The sequence below is a fragment of the Gymnoscopelus braueri genome, assembly GCF_963280865.1.
Source record: "Gymnoscopelus braueri genome assembly, chromosome: 14".
NCBI lineage: Eukaryota > Metazoa > Chordata > Actinopteri > Myctophiformes > Myctophidae > Gymnoscopelus > Gymnoscopelus braueri.
Genome location: NC_137619.1, coordinates 21,458,870 through 21,481,147, shown reverse-complemented (window position 1 = coordinate 21,481,147; position 22,278 = coordinate 21,458,870). Strand labels below are relative to the sequence as shown.

General features: G+C 41.8%; 1 protein-coding gene across 1 annotated transcript; it reads right to left on the bottom strand.

Annotated features, from left to right (window-relative positions):
• Positions 1 to 3,985: 3,985 nt before the first annotated feature.
• On the bottom strand, positions 3,986 to 21,556 carry actr2b (actin related protein 2b). Its single transcript, XM_080448637.1, has 9 exons — positions 21,422 to 21,556; positions 16,774 to 16,884; positions 14,334 to 14,549; positions 14,032 to 14,104; positions 12,997 to 13,133; positions 12,379 to 12,528; positions 8,474 to 8,619; positions 7,199 to 7,331; positions 3,986 to 6,023 (listed from the first exon to the last, which is right to left on the bottom strand). Exons 1-9 carry the CDS (start codon positions 21,467 to 21,469, stop codon positions 5,853 to 5,855), a joined length of 1,185 nt encoding a protein of 394 aa, XP_080304763.1. The 5' UTR covers positions 21,470 to 21,556; the 3' UTR covers positions 3,986 to 5,852.
• Between the last annotated feature and the right edge of the window lie 722 nt (positions 21,557 to 22,278).

Here is a 22,278-nt window from a genome sequence, read left to right as displayed (position 1 = left end):
TCTCTCTGGAATCATACAGAACTTCCTCTGCATTCTGCACAGCTGCATTAGGTAGAACTTCCTAGTACTATGGCCCTAAACTTAGGGAGGATTCTTAATATTGTTATAGTTTATTATTCTCATTCCTTTCCCGTGTCAAGTACATGAGGTACTTGATACCTACTGCTTTAGCAGCAGTTATGTCAGCACTGGTGTAAGGCAGGAGTAGGGCTCCATCGTCCTTATGCTTATTTTGTATTTAATGACATGTTTGCTACCTACCCCTTTGTCAGTTCATGTGACTCTTAATGAATTATATGAAATTTGTATCTGCATTGCTCTTCTCACATAGATGTATCTTGTTCTAGAGCTAACCACTGGTAATGTTGGGGTCATTGTCAGGTAACACTTGATGTATTATATAGCCATACTCGTATATTAGTAGTGGTTTCTCAACTTTAGTGCTAGGGGCCAAGAGTACTGCTGGCTGACTTTCCAGTCATCTAATTGGGGGCAAATTTAGACCTGGGAGGGACACCAGGTTAATGCAATTAACTACTTGATAGAATAGTACCAGTCCACTGGAGCCAACCACTGCACTTTTATAAATGAGATCAGTACATTGAATACATAATTGTATTTTTCAAGATAACACAGCATTTAGATAATGCTTGACACATTGACCAGAAAAGCTCTGTATTGGGTTTTGTTTGTTTTCCTAAATTTCCTTTATTCAGTGCTGCTGTATTTAATTATTTATTCCGCACAAGAAGTCCAGGGGCCTATTACACGAAAGGAGAATTAAATAAGCCTGGATTTAAGTCAAATCCAGGTTTGACAAAGTCTGGTCCGTACAGCCTGGTTTATTCCGTTCCATAAACGCCAAGCCAGGCTGAAAAGGAGCGACTTTGTCGAGCTAGACCTTGTCAAGCAAGGCTGTGTCGAGCCAGGATGGTAAAGCCAGGCTTCACGTATTCCTATAAAAGACCATGAAAGTCGATAGCAGAATCCTTGAACTTGACCAATCATGGAGCCCAAAACCAGAGCGGCGCTCTTCTCTGTGGCTGAACAGCAGCACTGCAGCAGCTCATGCAGGGCCGGATTTATAGGAGTTGAGGCCTTTTTTGAGGCCCCCCTGCCCGCGTGAATGGACGAGGAGGCGGGCAGCCTCCCCGGACGCCAACCTGCTTCCGGTCTCCTAAAAAGGCGTCCGCCCACTTCACGCAGATAGCTACGCGAGACTATGCAGATACGGGAAGTAAACCGGAGATGGTGTGTCTTGCCGATTTTTGTTGCGCAAGTCTTGTTTTTTTTTTCAGGACTTAACCCTAGGGGTCCTTGGGGGGGTTCCAGGGGGTCCCCAGCAAAATGTTTATTATTAAATATGGCTCTATTATTGCTACTTTTAACTTTTTAATGGATCCTATGTAAAAGCCTGATAAAAGTGTCAAACTCCCAAAATCCACCAGAATACTGGAAATTACATCTACTCTGTTAAAAATGTCCTGGGGGGGGGGGCCCCAGCGTGGTCAAGAGCCCCCCCCCCCCCCCCCAGGAAAAAATCTCCTGTTATCGGACGGTCTGAGGTTGGCAGGTATGCATGCAATGTAGAGATTACATGGAATCCATCTATTTAAATATCTGCAGTGCCGTCCACGGGGGTCCCAGTGGCGGTAACGGGGGCGGCAGTATAACGGGGGTCCCGGTGGCGGTAACAGGGGTCCCGAATGTTTGTCAGACATTTTTTATAATATAAAAAAAAATCTGTAATATATTATCAAACATTTAACAACATTATGAACTATAGTGTTAACAGAGTGACAATGACATATCACATGAGTCATTGTGAAACAATTATGATTCATGGTCACACTATATTTCAGTAATATAATTACATTGATTATATCTTATTGTATTTATTTCATTTTACTTGAATGCAGGGTCATTAAAATGAGTCCATATACAAACACATGTGTTGAATTAACTGTGGAAAAACTTGAAGAGTTGGATTAAGTAAGCTTGGCTGTTAGCCTGGTCCCTACCAGGCTAACTTCACGGCTACATTTCCATGGTAACTAAGGTAGGATTGCGTAAATTTTCTTTCGTGAAATCGAGTCATTGATAAACTTGTCCAGGGTGCTCTGGCTAATCTGGCAAGATAATTCAGCTTTCATGAAACCGATTCATCGCTAATCCTGGCTAAATTAAACCAGGATAGGTGTTAAATCCAGGCTTAACCCCTAATTCTGCTTTCGTGAAATAGGCCCCTGCTTTGGAAAGTGCATATATACAGATAATTTGTGTATAGTCAATGTTTATAATGTAATTGTGGGGTAGGCCTAAACATATTTTACTACACTGACCATTTCCAAGAGTTCAACATTTTTTGGAACGTGGAGTACTGCTGGTTTACAAGACAGTTGTCAAACCATGGAATCACTTAACACCAGTGGGCTGCAGTTAGCTTACCTGGTATTAGAAAACTAGCACTAGTCTGGGTGCCTGACAACCACAGACCATAATACTGGAATGTATCTCTCTACTCCCACCATGTGGATAACACCAACACATCTGTGTGTGTGTGTGTGTGTGTGTGTGTGTGTGTGTGTGTGTGTGTGTGTGTGTGTGTGTGTGTGTGTGTGTGTGTGTGTGTGTGTGTGTGTGTGTGTGTGTGTGTGTGTGTGTGTTGTAAGTTCTTTAAAACACATTCACCTCCCATATGCCTGTACATGTGCATCAGTGGGAAAAGTTGAGCTTTGTCAGACCTGTTAAGGATGGCGGAGGGGCTATAGGAGGAAGTGACAAGAGTCTAGGGACTAAAATGGAAGGAGGCCGGAAGAGTCTGGGTGAGATCTTTTATTTCAGGCACGGAAAGAGAGCCTCTTCCTCTGGTGGCGCCAGTCCTCGCTGCCACTGTTCCATTTCCTCTTCCTCCTGAAGCTCTGGGCTCCAGACTAGGGACTCTTCATCCGTTTGTCCTCACTGTTCCTGTTCCTCCACCCCACCTGCACTTTATTTCTTTGTCAAACTAAGAATAATTTGCATTAATCAAAAACATACATAAGAAAATTGATCAGTTTCCACGCCTTTTTTGGCCAGTGCCTCCTGTCCAATATCCAGTTTTTAAGATTTATTTATATTGTGTATTGCTCTGACATAGGGATGTCAGGCAGGCCCTGACACATCAGGCCCCTCTCCCACTGCTGTGAGAGGGGTCTGATGTCACAGGCCCTTCTGTGACAGGGATGTCAGGCCCCGTCAGTGATTCACTCACTCACAATTCCTTACGTTTTCACCTTGATTCATTGTTGTCAGGTGGAATTAAATAAAACACCAAGTTAATTTGACCTCATGCTTGATTTTCAGTCTCACTTTCTTCAGCCATGATACCAGTTGAATTTGACTGTAGAAGCAACAAGTGGTGAATTCTGGCACAATTTTTTTTATAAGAATGTTACAGTATCAGGCCCACAGGGATGTCAGGCCCTGTCACACAGTGCTGTGAAAGGGGTGATACTGACAGGACACTGACCATGATGCCGACATCAGTATCATGGTCAGTATCCTGTCAGATGATACATACACCCCCCAAGAGTACCTCAGTGAACCCCTTAAATAATATTGCTTCCAGCACCCCGGCCACAAACTTCTCGGTACGGCCCCTGGGGGGGCTGTACCACCCCTGTTGAGAAACACTAATCTACAGTACATAGATGGATATAGATCAAAGATGGCCATTACCGTTTTATTTTATTCTTCTTCTGACAATACGGCACTGTCAACATCACATAGGCCATAACACTATATTTTACAAAACATTTTGTTTTGACACTAAAATGTCTTCCATACCATTTGACTTTTGTGCAATCCCCAACTTAACACCGGGAAATAATCAAGTTCACTTATCCCTACTTTTCCAGACCAGTGCAGGAACCTTGTAATTAAGTAATTCAATCGGAATGTTACCTGTGGGTTCAAAAATAACATGCCACACACACACACACGGTTCCTTATAAATCACTTTTCTTTATTTAAATCAGCGTTAGGCAGTTATGCTATGAACAATAAAGGAAAATAAAACAAAAAGACAGCAACAGAGGAAAATAAAAAACACATTTAACATGAGAGATCCAGTTAACAATAATTGCGCTTGGCACTGGATAGAAGTTTGAAAAAAGAAAAATTTAAAACAAAAAAATATACATGTATCAGACTGAATAGAAGTGCCTCCAATATACATTATGCCAAACCGTTGGGAATAAAGACCAGGAAAACTTAAATACTAGTCTCGACAGCATCTCCACATCAATAAAATACCTTAATTTCTCTCCATGATGTGGTACTCTATAACCGACTTCCTGATCCATCGAACCTCCCTCACTCTCTACACATCAGTAGATCTCAAAGAATATGGTAGGTGAAGTGCTATAGCATCTCCACTTCTCCAGACTCCTTTAAGTTGCTATAAATGCTTAAACATACTCATTCAGTTGAAGATCTACAAACGGTAGAGCAAATAAGACCCAAAATAGCCCTCCGATCTACCCCTGAACCCTTATATACTGTACCTCAAAGTACCGTCACACAACCGATGACAAGTTCACACGAGCTTGCGTGCATGTTTGTGTGTGTTTATCTTATCTGTCCCTTATAAACCGTCATCGCCATAATTAATTCTTCATAAAAACATGGAGGAACTTCTTTTACCACAATGTATGTACTCCATTTACAATGGTAGTAGTGCACAGCAACGAACAATAAAGAAAAGGTAAAAAAAAAACTTAAATTAAAAAGACATCTTGAACACATATGTCCAACAGAAGGAAAAAGAAAAAGAAATCCCTCTCCCTGAAAAAAAAGAGGAAAAAAAAGAAACGATCATGATATCCTATATAAAAACCGGCATATCACTCCTCATTCAATTGGAATCTGGTCTTATGCAAGTGAAACCGGCCCGTGGCTGTTTGTGGTGCACCCTGATTGTGATACTATGGAGGGTTACAAGCAGGACAGGAAGCTTACTTCTTTTGTCTAAGCCACAGAGGCACTGGAACATCCCAAACTTCACTAGCAAACCAAATGGGAATTGATTAATAAGCATAGAATACAGCCTCTGAAGAACGGCTGGTTAGAGTAGCTAACTAGAGTAGACTAAACAGCTAAGGTTTTAGAACATAAAATGAAGTCCAAATAATGTTTAGAATAGTATCTTAGCTTACCAAAAAATAATGGGTAATCCAGCCACAGCTAAAATGTACCTGCCTTTGGCTTGTTGGCTGGCGTCGGTTTCCCACCCTGATATATAACCCAATCAACCTGTAGTAAAAGTGAAATATGAATAGAGTGGATAGGCGACATCTCCCTTCAACACCTAGTATCAAGGGAGGGAGGGGCTTGTACGTTACCTCCGAAGAGGATTGGTTCTCACAGGCTGGCGTGCAGGACGTCAGCCAACCTGGAACCAGGTGAGATAAGATACGACTAAACTACAGTCCATCAGAAAGGACAGAAGAGGGGAAGAGTCAAGAGAGAAAGAGAGGGAGGGAGGTGATGGCATTACTTCACTGACACTCCCCCCTTCTGATGTTTTGGTAGCTACTGAGAAGTGAATAAAAGGAAAGATGGATAAGTTGATATATTCTGCGATAGGGAGAGGAGAGAATGTGTGTATATGGTGGTGTATGTGAGTGTGCATCTGTCAAGCGTGATTTACACTTAGTTGCACGCAAGTGTCACGCCCTGGAAATCTCGGAGCTCACAACGCGTCGGACTCGGGAGTGTGACGCGTTGTGAGCTTGTAGATTGGATATTTCTGGTGCGCGGACACCTGCATGCAACTAAGAATAACTCAGGCTTCAGAGCCAGGTGGTGCTTTATCTGACAGTAACTCCTAACTTCTCCAGCACGCGGACTCCCTTCTCCTGGTATTCCTCTCTGGTAAGCCAGAAGTTGTCCTTGTCCTTCATGATGTCAGCGAGCACTGCTCCGCCCAGGAATACCATGTGTTTACGCCTGGGAGGGTCCTCGATGCGGATCTTGAATTTCTGCAACATGGGAGAGATGAAGATTTTGAGTTGATTAAAAAGAAAAGACAGAAAGGCAGTCATTTCAAAACCACCATTTCATCTTGAGTCCATCATTCAATATCTATGCTTTCTTAATCTTGTATAAAACTTAAAAAAAAATTTACGTACACTGAAATTAATAATTTACAACATTAAAACATTTAATTCTTTACTAAAGCCCCATCTGCTTTAATTTGGGCTATTAATTACTTCTTAGGCGCATTTAAACTTTCCCCAAAAGGACAGTTGTCACACCAACGTAAACCCACGTCCTTGGCGCCATCTGGTGGCTGTATGACCATGCCACATTGATTTAATTGACCCCCATTCAGATGACATCGACCCTAAACAAGGGTGGATTCAGGCTAGCCCAAAGTTTATTTGCCTTTTCAAATAATATAAGATGTGAGGATGGGGGCTAACTGTGCTAATACATAATTCTAGTCAAGTAAATTTAATACACTAAATGTTTCTGTAAGAGTGATCCCAAATAGCATGAATATCCAATATTGATTACAAAGCACCAAATAACATTGCCCAGATTAGCCAGAAGACTGAAAGTGTAGAGGGGGCGAGAGGATGAAAGACACTCATGGGATTCCATCCACACCCCGGCAAGAAGGGGTACGCGAGTACCCAGAGTCCTGAGGTTCCTACTAACTTCCCCCTTTGTTGGACACATGATTCTACATTGTGATGTGATTGTGCATGGAATAAAGCAAAATAAAATCTATCGAACTTGGCCTGAAAAATGTTGTCAGGCCAAGTTCTAATCTACTATTTGTGAAACAGCACAAAGGGAGCCCCCGCCACACACGAGAGCTCGGATTTCTAAACAATTAGCACAATATGTAGAATAATGATATTAAGCTGTAGCCTGTTATCATGCTAAACCTATGTTCCTGCTGTTCTCATCCAGTTGAAGAAATTGAGGCTTCAACCTTTGCTTTTATGGAATAAAACACCTAATGAACTACAGTAATAAACGCTCTTTAATCAATTATATTGCTAGTTTGACCACACCACCTCTTTAATCTTAAAATAGCTTATAACCGAACAAAACATGGAATCCAAATGACTGAAAACAGTTGTGGCGACTGAGAACTTTAATCCATGTACAGCATGTGTTTTGAAGCAGTGTACTTAAGACTCACCGAGAGTTTATCCACATCTCCTTTGAGAACCCGCTCCAGGTAGAGCTGCTTGAGTTCCCTCTCCAGCCGAGACGGCAGGCCGGGGTACATGGTGGAGCCCCCTGACAACACTATGTGTTTATAGAACTCAGACCTGAGAGAGAGCAGAGGTGATAAAGAGTATACATTCAAATACCCCAAATTTAAATGTAATAGTATTTTGTCTCTATAGTCTCTATAGTGGGATGTGTGGCTGCACATACAGGTTTGTACCAACCCATGACTTTATGCGCATAAAGAGAAGTCAAAAGAAATTTGGAGAGTTGTGTCAGTAGCTGAGCTAATTTCTCCATCCTCATCCATCTCATCAATTCTCATTTATTATCCTCTCTAAGAGCACACTTATTTATCAGTTGTCTAGTCTTCAATTAAAGAACCATTGTTGCACATGGTTTCACTGATTGGCTATGAGTGTTAACTCAACATCTCTTAGTTACATAGCTAGCTACTTCACAATTATTTTGAGTGACAAGCCCATTTGACCATCTTTTCCCCACATCATATAAGATATTACATATAGTGATTTTCACATCAAAGCCAGATTACCTAATTAATTTTGCTATTTGTTCATGCTGTTCTTGCCTTTATTGATAGTTCACAGTGTAGAGAGACAGGTAACAGGGAGGGTCCTGTAGTGACATGCAGCAATGGTCTGCCGTGCCCGGGGATTTAACCTGGGACTCGCTGTCAGGCATCACAGCCTTTGTGGTACATGTCTTAACCACTTGTGAGTACACTAATGTCTTGGACCCCAGGAAGACTAGCTGACGTTAAGGTGTCAGCTAATGGGGATCCGTACTATAAATAAACAAAAAACGTGTCTATCGGCGATTCTGTGTCCCCTGATTACCTTATTCTTAAACCTGTGAGTCTGTCCTTTTCAAGAAGTGTGAATCGATCTGAGCAGAAGTGGAGGAACGCTGGCACTGCTGCCACTTTGCATGAGCTATTGACAATCGCCTCTTGACCAGAGAGTGGAAAGGAAACAAACGGAGGCCACTGCGAGTTCCATCGCCACACCACAGTTTCAAACTGACTGAGGTTCAACCACTTAGGGAGACCATTACAGAATATTTTTAGCGTGGCGTGACTGTGGACTGCTGTTGCAGAATATACATAGAGGAAACATTGATCTGTTTCAGTGCCTTACTGCCTTTGTATGTAAATATGTATCTGTCTATTCCTCTGTGTGTGTATGTATGTGTGTGTGTGTGTGTGGGGGGGGCGGGGAGGTACCTGGTGTCTATGTCAGCTGCGTGGATGGTGTTGAATAGCAGTTCGGCAACGCCGACCCCTTCCACGTTGATGAGGTGGGGCTGGAACAGAGCCTCAGGCGCCTCAAACCGCTCCCCTCCTACCTTTATCAGCCTACCATCAGGAAGCTATAGATTGAGGTCGGGAGCAGAGGAAGGGAGGAGACAGAGAGGATGATAGCAAGGATGTGTCAATGCAAGTGGTAAATGGACCATGATTATAGTTAACTAAATTAAACCAATAACAAACATTTTAGATAAAACCCCTATAACTCTGAAACTTTTTACGCTGGGGAAAACGACTCATTTTGTATGCACGATCGCTCCGCCATTGTTACTCGCGTGAGAGATGTTATCGTTCCAGGCGTTAGCCAGGACCATCGTGCAAAATGAACGCATGCTTTGTTTCACATGGATTTCTCGTCTTGGAGTCTACAGCTTAAACAGCGCCGCGCAGCTTAACGGTGAGATTTCTGGCACCGAACGTAATCTGTTATTATAAAATTCTGGCACCCAATGTGTTAATAAACAGAATTTATGAACGAATGAAAAATGCTTAACTATTAATATAAAAATGGACTGCATTTATATAGCCCTTTTCTAGTCTTCCGACCACCCACAGTGCTTCACAATGTATCGCTCCCATTACTCTGTCACACATTGACAGAGCAACAGCGGAGACGACCATGCAAGATGCCAACCCGCTTAAGGACACTTTAATGTGCAATTCCGGGATCGAACAGGGAACCTTCTAATTCTCAAAAGGAGCAATAAAATGAGAGAGAACGAGTTCATGTCAATAACAGAAAGAGAGCAAAAGAAAGCAGGCAAGTGAGAAAAATAAGGATCAGTAAATGGTCTACTGGAATGGTTCCCAGGTCAAATAAACTCCTCCAAAAACGTTCAGAAACTTAACTTTGGTCAATTATTTCTCCCCTTCAATAATACCAATTGATATTGTATTTTATACCGTTGTTATCGTTGATTAGTCACCTTTACAAACGAGGTATAACTTGTAAGGATCGTGCAATTGTGGAATGAGCAACACAGCTAAACGTGCTTCTGTTGGTAATCGCTGTATGACTGGCACCTGAGCATGGGTCCTGCAACTTTGTTGATGGAAAGATGCCACGTTTGTCCCTTCAGGATAAGGCCTGTGCAATAAGGCAAGTGGAAGCTGGTGTTCCGTTACGCAGAGTGTCAGCCCTGGTTCCATTTCCAAACTTGGGACCAAGTTCCGTGAGACTGTTGAAGTCAAAGACAGACCGCGAAGTGGCCGTCCCAGGAAGACAACACCCCAAGAAGATTCCTCACCTTTGTTTCACAGAGAAACCATAGGTTTTCTTCCAGAGATTTACAGCCAAGATTTGCACAACGGTACCACAGTATCTTCACTGTATGATCCTATCACACATTGAATACTGTTTTACAAACTGGTCTTGCACAGGCGTGACGATTCTAAAACCCATTGAACAGCTCTACAAAAGTGCGCTCAAAGTGTTTGACAGGAAGCCTCACTCTTATCATCATTGTAAACATACTCAGGAGGCAAATTTTTTTTGCTTCGAGGCTATGTAACGTTATGTATTCCACCGTTTGTCTGTTTTTCTGATTTTATGTTTTGTGTGGGGACTGCGGATGAAAATTAGCATCTTTGCTAAATCCGGTGTATTTACGTTCATGTGACGTTCATTAATATGCTCTGTCCTGTCTAAATAAACAAATAAAGTAAAGTAAAGACAGATCTCTGTCAAAGAAGTTTTAGGACCCATGCTCAGGTGCTGCCAGTCACACACCTGTGACTGGCAGCACCAGCAGGTGTGTGCTGGCAGGTCGCTCAAAACGAGAGCGAATAACAGAAGAAGCCGATTGGGGGATTTTGGCAACTCTTTGGGGGCCGCTACACACATGTTTAGCTGTGTTGCTCATTCCACGATCCTTACAAAGTTATACCTCGTTGTAAAGGTGACTAATCAACAATAACGATATAAAATACAATACCAATTGGTATTATTGAAGGGGAGAAATAATCGACCGAAGTTACGTTTCCGAACTTTTTTGAGGAGTTTATAATACATGAGGGATCATCTAGGTGTAGCCTATATATTAAGTAGAGGCAGTGCATGTGTGTGTGTGTTTCCATAAAAAGGCTTCATTCAGCTGTGGCCAGGGGGAGGAAGTGGAAGGCAGCCCAGCCTCCACCGCACTGTGGCCACACAGGAAATGATGTCAAACTCAGTTCAGGCCCCTTCGGCCAGAGTCACATTGCCCTCCTTGTTTCACCACACGCACGAGCGTGCACAAAGTCACATGGCCTCACTCAAACACCCACAAAAAAACACATGCACAGTACACTTCCCACCTACTCACAAGTGCAGTATGACACACAGTGCAATAAGACAATATGCACTCGATAGAAGGCAGCTAATTTATGTGCTTTGTCGAATGACCTTATCGGGGTGACATCGTATTTTCACTGTGTTGATGCCACTCACATTGATTTTTCAGTTGAAAATACATATTTTCAACCCAAGCATAAATTAGGCTTAAACACAGGTCTTAAGAGTTGACATTCCTCAGTTTCCTCTAGAGATATGTAGGTGTGTGTGTGCGTTTGTGAATGTGTGCGTGTGTGTGTGTGGTGGGGGGGGTTGCGTAAAAAAAAGCAACCCTACTGGAACAGCAATTCACCCTCGTTATGTTTCGGTAACAGAAAAAACTGCTAGTCAGCACAGCTGTCCTGTCCTAACGCAGCAGCTTACAGAGTCAACACAGGACATGTGGTTTTCTTAACCCCCCCTCCCCCACCGCCTCCCTCCCTCCCAAATTGTCAGGTTTAGTTACTTAAAAAATACTGCCACTTTTCAAATAAAAGCCCTGTGGGTGGAGTTGGCGGAGGAGTGGTCATTTTCCATAATGATTCTATTTTGAGCTCAACATGAATCATAACAAAAAGCCTTTTGGAAATTAAAATCCCCCTCAGGCTTGATATTGGAAATGGATTGCAATTCTTGGTAAGAAAAGAAAAAGCATATCCAACCCCCAAAACAGCTGCTGAACACATCTGACCATATATGGAGGTTTCCCCTTTTCACTGGGTAAATGGGGAAGGAGAAAATCTGGTGAGAGACCAAGTTGAGACAAGTCATCTACACAGTGTCCATGAGAGGGCAGCAACACTGCCAGCCTCCACAATGGGCTGAGCATCTCAGAACAAACCCTGTCTGATTACACCTTAGCTTGTGCAGTGTCTAATCTTCTAAGAACTGGTTTGGAAATACTTTTATCCAATAATGATGCATTTGTACTGTGTGTGTGCGTGTGTGCGAGCGCGCGTGTGCGTCTCTCTCAATGTAAGATGATATGCATGAATGAAAATATCCAGACTAACCCACATTTGCAGACTGGCAATGGCAGACTTAACAGGCACGTTCCTGTGAAGTCCAGATTCATTAAGTCTGTAAGGGATCTAATGCAGACTATCGTGCAGATTTCCAGAGAGTCACTTTGGGTGCAGACTTTAGACTTACCCAAAATGCATAGCAATAAGGATGTGACAATAAAATATCATGTTTCACTTAAATTCTAACTATTGGTAACTTAAAGTAAAATAAATTATAACAAAACATTTTAGGCTAACACACTAACAATTGCAGTGACACTTAAACTGGTTATAATCACAGGCACAAGTGTGATATTGAAGTCCCTTCTCATTAGTGCATCACAGCCCTGCACCCTTGCAGGATTGACACATGCAAAGGAATTTGGTCAACGTCACAGCACATAAGACCGAAGTCTGCCAGTCTAGACTGTTGACATTTGGATTCAGCATGTGCGGCTTGCTGACTGACTGAGTGTGAGTGTTAGTGTGTGCATGTGCATGCTTACCGTGTAGGACTCCACCAACACAGTGGTCTCCAGGGCAAGTTTCTGTTCCTGTTCGATGTTGTATCCTACATAGCACAGCTTCTCCTTCATCATACGCACTGTCTCAAAGTCTGCCGAGTGGTTGAAGGCGTAGCCCCTCAATAACAGTAACTGTACCAGGAGATGAGACGCCGATTAGATTAATGTAACATTTCAGGTGATATGCCCTTACTCAGAGCGACTTACATTTGTATGAGTTAAAGAGTATTATAAACCTTCACTGCATTTCACCAAATAGTGTAAGGGTCAGAGCAACAGTGTTCCTGTGTTCTCCGATCACATAAGGGGAACCGTTCCACCACAAGAAAAGTGACAGCAGCTAATAAAAGAGATGAAGAATATTTTTCTTTTCACTACCACCTAACAGATTTTTCAATGTACCTCAAATTGTCATATGATGGAGAGGTTTCTATGAACCAGGCATGTTTTTTGCAGTTATAATCAACATTTTAATGATTTGTTGCCACATCCCAGGCTGGCTTGGCTCTGATTTAGGCAGAAATGTAAAGGCTCATTGGATTAACTGGTTGACCCAGTGGGGTGCTGCAAATTTAGTTTCACGCCTTTTGACCTTGTTACCTTGATGAGGTAGCGGGTGATGTCCCTGCCTGCGATGTCTAAACGTCGTGTCAGATGGGGAAGGCTGAAGCCCTCATACACTGGACAGATATGTGTCACACCGTCGCCTGAATCCACTACCACACCAGTCAGAAGACCTGAAAAATACATTTACAATGTACACACATAAATGGGTATATTATACACAGACACATAGGCCCCCCCAACACAGATACGCAATTACACATGCATACAAGACAGACACACACACACACACACACACACACACACACACACACACACACACACACACACACACACACACACACACACACACACACACACACACACACACACACACACCATCAACTAGGTGTTGGCCAGGGTAAATGCCCTGGGTAAATACAACTTAGAAGCAAAAGATAAGCTATCTAATGTAATAATTAACTACAAATAAATTCTCTGTAAGTAACCCACAGACCAGACAGCATAAACAGACATTCCAAATAATATTTCAGTGTTTTATCCTATTGGAAGTGCCAAATTGGGGGTCAAAAAGATGTGGAGGACAAGGAGTTTCACATAATTTGTTAAGCAGAAACATATCTTACATTAATATGAATTTTAAAGTATTTTATGTGATTGTATTTCATGGTATTGTATTTCATGGTATTGTATTTCATGGTATTGTCCTACAGTATGTGGCAAACCCCACCCATGTGGCACCAAGAGTAAGTTGAAACAAAATACAAAAGACGTCACCCTGCTCCACATTCATTTACACACATTCACAACTGGGACCTAAACACAGTAAACAACAGTTTTTATTCACAAAGAATCTCCCTATGAGGAATGTTTTTTATGCAATAAGCATTGATCACTCTCTTGCCCCATCCACATGTTCCACAGCCTTGAATCAATGACTTTATGGTCACAAGCTGTATGATCCCACAAGAAAGCAATCTTGTATTGCAAAAAATATATAATCTGAACATCATTGTTGTAAATAGGTCAAAGCGCTAAACTTACAGCCATAACATTCATGTGTAGGCTTACCTTGAGCATACAGCGTCAGCACAGCTTGTATAGCAATGTAGACGCCTGCAAACTGGTAGGTCTCGAACATCACCTGCAGAACAATGGATTGTTCCAGACAGGAAAAACAAAGACTAGTGAAAACACAAATACTATCGCAGCACAATGGAATCACACTCATATTCTCTGTACTGAAACACAGGTGATAATGCATAAGGAATAGACTAGATCTAAATCTCAAGTGGAGTGTAAACCTTGTCCAGCAGAGCTACTATGTGGATGCAGAGATGATGAGGGTCTTACCTACTATAAGCCAAACTCACCTCAATGATCTTCTCTCGGTTCTTGGTGGGGTTCATGGGCGGCTCAGTCAGTAGAATCTTGCAGTTGCGGGACTCAATGTTGAGCTTCTCTGGGCCGAAGGTGTAGTCCCAAAGATGCTTCATGTCATCCCAGTTCCTGACAATGCCGTTCTCCATTGGGTAGTTTACCTCCAGCATGGAGCGCAGCTCACTGGCCTCATCACCCACCATCAGGTCCTGGGAGAGGGCAGAGGAGAGCACAACAGAGCAAAGTTGGATTGATCACTGTAAAACATTGTCAAGTTCAGTTCCTTTTGCCACATTAGCCCTATATATGCTTCATATAGAACAGGGTTCTATACTTGGTCCGATCCTTGGTCCGATCTTTTCTTCCATCAAAAGCCAAAGCCGTTATCAGCCAAGGAGGACAGGATATATCTTAATTTGAAGTAGGCAACTTTATCCCCTCTAGGCTAATGGATTTTTTTTTTACAGGTGAAAGCACTCAATGTAATCTTTCACTCCATTAATGTGAATGATGAGGGCAGCAATAAGCATTCATGTCCTCTGAAAATTAGGAAATAAACGTCCCCTTTTATATGAAATTACCCAGCATGCACAAGACAGCTGTTTCCATGCAGTTGACTTCAGGATCCATCAACTCTTGATCCTCTAGCTATAGCACAAGATTGTTTTAGCACCGCCATTAAGACATAAAACCAACAAAACAAACCAGCAACCGGCCATGCAAAACCTGGCAATGTGAACCAGCTGCAACGTAAACCATGGACACCAATTGATTAGCCGAGTGTTAGCCAGACAGCCAAGCATCTCACGTTCCACTGGGAGACATCAAAAGCCTACAGACGGCGGCCATTTTATGGGTTCACCCTGTGGGCTTTGGCACCGATAAGAGTCCCAGTAACAGGCAACACGTCCGTGTGTTTTCAATAAAGGGAAAGGAAAAGAAAACATGTGGTTTTGTCTCCTGCCTAGTGCCTTCAGATGTCTGTCTTGTTGTATCCTGATGGTGCGGACACCACTGCAACAGTTTTAGCAGAAAACACTTTCTGGCAGTGAAGGACATGTGCTCTGAACTTGCCATGTTGATTGGAAATATTAATATATAGATCTAGTTCAATTTAGGAACCTAATCAATAATGCTATGTAGTCTTAATGCATATAGTTTATACTATAGCTATAGCTATATACTGTAGCTAACCTGGCTTCAGTTTCTGCTACCTGAGGTCTGTGGAAGTGTAAAGTGTTATGATTATGAGACCCGAAATAGAGTCAGCACAGAGGAAGGGGTGGTCCAGTATGTTAACAGAACATCAGCGGCTGGAAGAGTGGAACTCATCCAAATGTTCTTTTAGCCCCTCCATCAATAACGGCTGGTCGACAATTCATCGCAGCTATTTCTGCCACACAGCCAGAGGAGAGGAAGTGCATTAGCGCAGTGTGTGTGTGTATTTCATGTCTTTCTTTATGTCAGAGAAACATGAACACAGGTCTGTCAACAGGTCTGAAAGCCCGATTTGTACATTTGGACGCCGGTGTCGTACAATGATCATAGCCGAGCTCACAGCGCATCCAGCATTGTGAGCTTGTAGATCGACTATATTCGGTGCAGAACTAAGTAGAACTCAGGGTTGTTAAACTTCTAGAACACTTAAAACTCCATTCCTCATAATTCAAACCAAAGCCGAGCTGTTGAACAAAAACAATGTGAGTAGGAAAAAAATTAAGAGATAACAGGAAGATGGAAAAAAACAACAAAAAAGAGAGTAAATCTGAAAAATGCAGAAAGAAAGAAGAGAAAGAAAGAAAGACAACAAAACAAAAAACAAACAATGAAACTTTGGTTCAAACATGACATCAGGCAACCAGGGCATGGACAGGAGGCGCACACCAACCTGCACTTACCATCTTCTGGCGGTTCTACTTCATCATGGGTGGTGGGGGTAGGGGGAGGTGACCAGATATAGATAAAAAATATATAAAAACACAACAGAAATAAAAGCAAAGATTGAACAGGGAGGAAAGAGATAGGAGGACGCATTCAAAATAAAAAAAAGGCATTTTCCAGAACAAAAGAGGTTGCATTTATTTTCTTTTATCGAAAGGAAAGGTGGTCCCGAAGACCTCCTGAACTTAAGCAGCTGTGCAGAATCCCTGGACAACATTAACCACTTCAAGTTGCATTTCAAAGTTGCTCCTTTACTAATGCCCATTATAAGATGGTACCATTTCTGTCTAAGCGCTCTGCGTCTCAGAGGTGGGCTGTGGACAGTTCAGAAACCTGCCTAGTGTCTACCAATGACATTATCGGGGTGAAGTGCTCCCTTAAGCTCCATTTTAAACTTGCAGCAAAAATAGCCAATCTTCAACTCACAAAGGGTTTCTGTTAATGTATATCCAGTATCCACTAGAGTAAAATGACGTGCAGCAGGCCTTTTACCTTGATCTCAATGTTTCCCACTTTGGCTGTGGAGCGAATGATGGGCCTCCCGACCAGCGCAGGGAAGATGTGCTCTGGGAAGTTGGAGCCTGCATAGCCACACTTGACAAACTAGGATGGAAGAGGACAAGAGAATCAAACAATCAAACAAACAGACAAGAAGACATGAGGACACATATTTAGGCTGTACGCTGATGAAACACAGTTTATGCCTACTGTATGCATTTGCGGTCGTCTAACATTTAGCTGAGTTTATGCCAATTTAAAAGTTGCATATTAACATTGTAAAATTTTAAGAGTTCAAACTTGCTATAAGAAAAAAATTAACAAATCAGAGTCAAAAATCTGCATGGCTTAGATGCTAGAATGCTATCTGGCATCCAAGTTGCAATACCAACCCTTGACAGCCCATTTATTGAAACAGAAAAGTCCAATCTGATTTGTATTAAACAACGTTAAACTCACCAAGATTCCAGCTGTATGGAAAGCTTGGGTTATCGTCTTTGTCAAGACGATCTTTGTCAAGACGATAACCAAGTCTTTGTTTCATAAAAATCCACCGTAGACAAGTTATGAGCTACTTTCTGTCAATAAATTCTGTGCAGGCGATTATTTTTCTAAGTGTTCGAATTTGGAAGTGCTCGTTGGAAATCAAATCACTCAACGGTCCTGCTTACCACCGGTTTCAAAATTGCACATAAGGTAGGAGGCCGCAGGATGTTGAGTTATTGAAAACGAGTGCTTCCAAATTTAAACACTTCAACACAAAATGATCGACAATCAAAGATGATTGACAGATATTAAGAGGATAACCCAAGCGACCCGTACAACTGCAATATTGGTGAGTTTAACGTTGTTTAATACAATCAGATAGGACTTTTCCGTTTCAATAAATGGGCTGTCAAGGGTTGGTATTGCAACTTAAGATGCCATTATATGCCATAATAGCATTATAGAATCCAAGTTGCTTGTGTGGCCATGTATACTATGTAAGGTCCTGTTTTTCTTATTGGCTGACTACTGAAGGTTCCTTAAAACTGTCAACGCATCTCTACACTACTGTCTGTCACCAATACCACTTCCTGAACAGTAACTGGACTTTATTTAAAAAGCTGCCTCCATTGGTCATTTCACTGCACATACTTGATGTAATTGTATGAATAAAACCTCTTGAATCTCCGTGGGCTTTGAATAACTTTCCAGGGACTTAATGCAAACACATAACATAACCAAGTCAACTTCATTTTCAAGCAAAAAATAATAATAGGAGCTGTGGATTTTATTTAAATGCTGACTGAAGTAAATGGTTAGTCCCCTTAAAGGCAACTCCGCACCAAACAGACTCGTCCAGACTATTGCAGACTACTCCAGACTGCAACAGACTGGTATTCGGTTGGCAAAAGTTACCATTTAAGTCTGTCAGCCGACTGGCCATTCATGTGCTAATTTGACTTTTAGCGTGCCAGCGTTGCCAGGTCTGCTTATTATAAGCGACTTTGGGCTTGTTTCCCTGCAAAGCCACTTAGGGATGTTCCCAGCGTTTTTTCTTCACTGACGTGCAGTGGTGTAAGTAACTAGTACATTTACTCAAGTACTGTACTTAAGTACAATTTTGAGGTACTTTTACTTTACTGGAGTATTTCCAATTGTCTATACTTGTACTCCACAACAATTATTTGAAATGTTTAGTTACTAGTTACTTTGCAGATATAAATCATTATGAAACATACATTAACCACTTTAGCCCTATTTTATACCTATAAGCTATTTGAAAATAGCAGATCTACAAGCTCACAACGTGTTGCGATGCACGCGTTCTGAGCTTGTAGATCTGCTATTTTCAAACATTTTTGTACTTTTACTTTTGGTACTTTAAGTACATTTTTATACCAATACTTTAGTACTTTTACTCAAGTAAATGTTGAATTCTGGACTTTTACTTGTAACAGACTCAGAGTACATCTATTGCATTCAAGCCTGGAATTTCGTCATTTTAGGGGCAAGGCCACTTGGCCTTTGGTGTTGTAATTTTTTGGAGGGCACAAAGGCCCTGCCCGGTCTTCCTGCCAGGGCAGGAAGGCCATCCAAAAAAATAATAATGATTTTTAAGTCCAAAAATGATTTTTAAGTCCACGGAAATAATGCATTTAACTTGAAGGTTAAGGATCATTGTATTTTAATATATTATAAGAATAGTATAACTATCTGTGAAATATAACCCATTTATTTCACAAAATAATGTGTTGGCAAATGACCAATATTTAGTTATATAGGTCTCAATATGTCACATTCAGCCCTGGACTTCACTGACTGAAGTAGGGGTCACATTAATCACATTAGATTCACAGAATGTATTTTACCCACAAGTTATTTTCATTCAAATGAAATGTGAATGAACTTGCACTAATAATGACTTTAGTTGATTTTTCACTCTTTAAAATATAGTATTTCTTAATTATTAATAATTACAGCTTGTAGATTGGCTATTTTCACGATTTTAAATTGTTTTTAAATAATAATAAAAAAGGAACATACAAGATTTCCACCCGACAGCCATAATATAATAGCCAATATATGGTTCTGTATCAGTATATGAGTCCGTTTTTGCGGATTTCATTCTAATTGGCTACTATGCCTGCATATGAATTTCATGAGCCTGGGTAGGTCACCCTGGCTTGGAGATATGCCCTGTAGCGCACACTCCGCCAGTGGTGTAAAGTAACTAAGTACATTTACTCAAGTACTGTACTTAAGTACACTTTTGAGGATTTTTTACTTTACTGGAGTATTTCTAATTTTCAGTACTTTTACTTCTACTCCATACATCTCTGAGGAAAATATTCTACTTTTACTCCACTACAATTATTTGAAAACTTTAGTTATTAGTTACTTTGCAGATATAAATTATTACATTATAAAACATACAGTAACCACTTTAGCTCTATTTTATACCTAGGCTATTTGAAAATAGCCGATCTACAAGCTCACAACGCGTCGTGAGCTTGTAGATCTGCTATTTTCAAACATTTGAGTACTTTTACTTTTGGTACTTTAAGTACATTTTGATACCAATACTTTTGTACTTTCACTCAAGTACATTTTTAATTCGGGACTTTTACTTGTAACGGAGTACTTCTACATTGCAGTATTGATACTTTTACTTAAGTAAAACATTTGAGTACTTTTTCCACCACTGCGCTCCACACAGCAGCAGCAGGTGAAAGCAATTCACTTAAATGAGGGTTGTGTTGCGCACCAAAACTGCGCAAAACTAGGTCAAATCAATCAATCTCTCTCTCTCTCTCTGGGAGCAACAACGAGAAACAGTGAATGTAGGTTTTCATAGACATGGTCGCTTGTTTCTCTCACATAATCTGGCAACACCGACAGCCCTTTGTTGTCACTGCCACTGCTCTGCCAGTCGGCTAAAAAGCTGAACATGTTCGGTCGGCTCTGGGTCGGCCGAAAAGGTCCCGACGGACCCCTAACCGACTGGCCGACGGACCCCTAACCGACTGGCCGACGCTTCCCGAAGCCAAATCGGCCCAAAGTCGGGCCGATTTGGATTGGTCTGGAGCCAGCTTTACAGTGCTGATTTTCAGTGAGTCAAGTCACTAAATATAAACACGGGACGGTGCAACGATTGGACACTGAAATGACATCATTCCTGATTCATTCCATTTGCCGACAGTTAAAAAACTCAAGTGTTCCTCCTTGAGAGCACACTTGTTTAATATATTCAACTTCCGTTTGCTGCTTCCAACTATGCAAGTTAGTTTTGCCAGGGGGCCTGATCTCATTCTTTTTAGAGCACTCAAGGAAGTGCTGTTCTGTACATGCATACTTTGTTGTGTATTTATAGTATGTATCGAAATCATGCATATCAAGGCAGTCAGTCCAAGTCTGTAGTGACTTCGGTTATACAGTAACAGTTGTATTTGTATTTAAAGCAGCAATGTGCATCAAATCATAATTCTGAATAACACCGGTTGAGCACAGGAGATGGGGGCAGGAGATTATCATATACGTTGTTCAAAATATACGTGTATCTCCATGTTCCATTTTTCACATCGAGTATTCATATAGAACAGTGGTTCTCAAAAGTGGATTTCAGGGACTCCCTGGGTTCCTTTCGGGGGTCTAAATGGACCCTTACAAATATGTAACTCAGACAGTATATACAAATGGACCCTATTTGTATACTGTCAGAGTTAAGGGGAGAACCACATAGTTTGAGAACCACATAGAGTATGGTCTTTTAAATGTGTCTGTCTGGAAACTGTGGGCTTGATGATAGCAGCCAGCTAGCTACCGTTAGCTACCGTGCTGTCAGCTAGCTAGCACCGTTAACAGAGCAGTCCTTTCCACTGTCTCCACAAGGTAATATAAGGCAGTATATTCTCTTTTCATCACATAGTTTAGCGGCTACTTAACCAGATATTGGTTTAGTCCCTGAATGAGTGAATATAACTCTGCTATTAAGCTACGTGTGTGAATATCCACCCATTGACGCTAGCTAGCGTTAATGCTGACAGCATACAGCTGCCCCACTTCCTGTTTCAGCAAACCTTCCAACAGATTTGACCGAAAAAACAACCGTTCAATTAAGGAACGTGTGTCGGAATATAACGGTTACAGATCCACTTACCCCGGTTCCGTTGTCGCAGACCACCACTTTCCTTCCCTGGCTGTCCATTTTTAGCAAAACCCAGTTGCCACCGAACCTCCCTCAACTTTCTTCAGGCAAGCCGGAAGACACACCTACCTAACCAGCCAGCAGCCCCGGCCGAACGAAGGGAGGGGATCTGTTCGTTCCGGTAGTCTGCTATAGATCCCATTGGCCAAAAGGACGGCCACCACGCTGTGATTGGGTTGTTGGCTGTTGCTCCGGGCAACCAGTTCCTGAGATAGAATCAGTGGCCATACGTTCACCCATATTTGCAGGATTGATTGATTGATTGAATACTTTATTGTTCAGAAATGTAAACAGCAGGAGGTACAGTCAGACATTAAGGCTAAAAGGGTAACACAAAAAACGCCCTGGGGACTTGTTTCCATTGTGGTCCTATGTATTCAATTCATCAACGTAGCATTTAAGAAATAACACACTAATACATGTCATCAACAAATACAAAACTCTATGTACAAAGGAGAAAAGGGAAAAATGTCAGCTCCTCCGGTGCGCATTTACCTCCCCTCTCATACTGATTCACATTTTTTAATGGATGGTGTCAGGGAATTCCACATTTTGGTGGCAGAGTTGTAGAATGAGAGTTTTCCCATGTTTGTTCTATATTTGGTTAGAACCAGATCGTTGTCGCTCCCTCTAGTATTGTGACTGTGGGTGTCCATGGACGGATTATAGACCGGCCCAAAGGGGCCAGGGGCCTGGGGCCCTTGACTACCAGGGTCCCTTGGGCAGCCTTGAGCCACGAGGCTCAATGACAATTTATGAAATTGTATGTATAGGTTTACGCTCAAATATGTAGGCCCCTCAGCCTATAC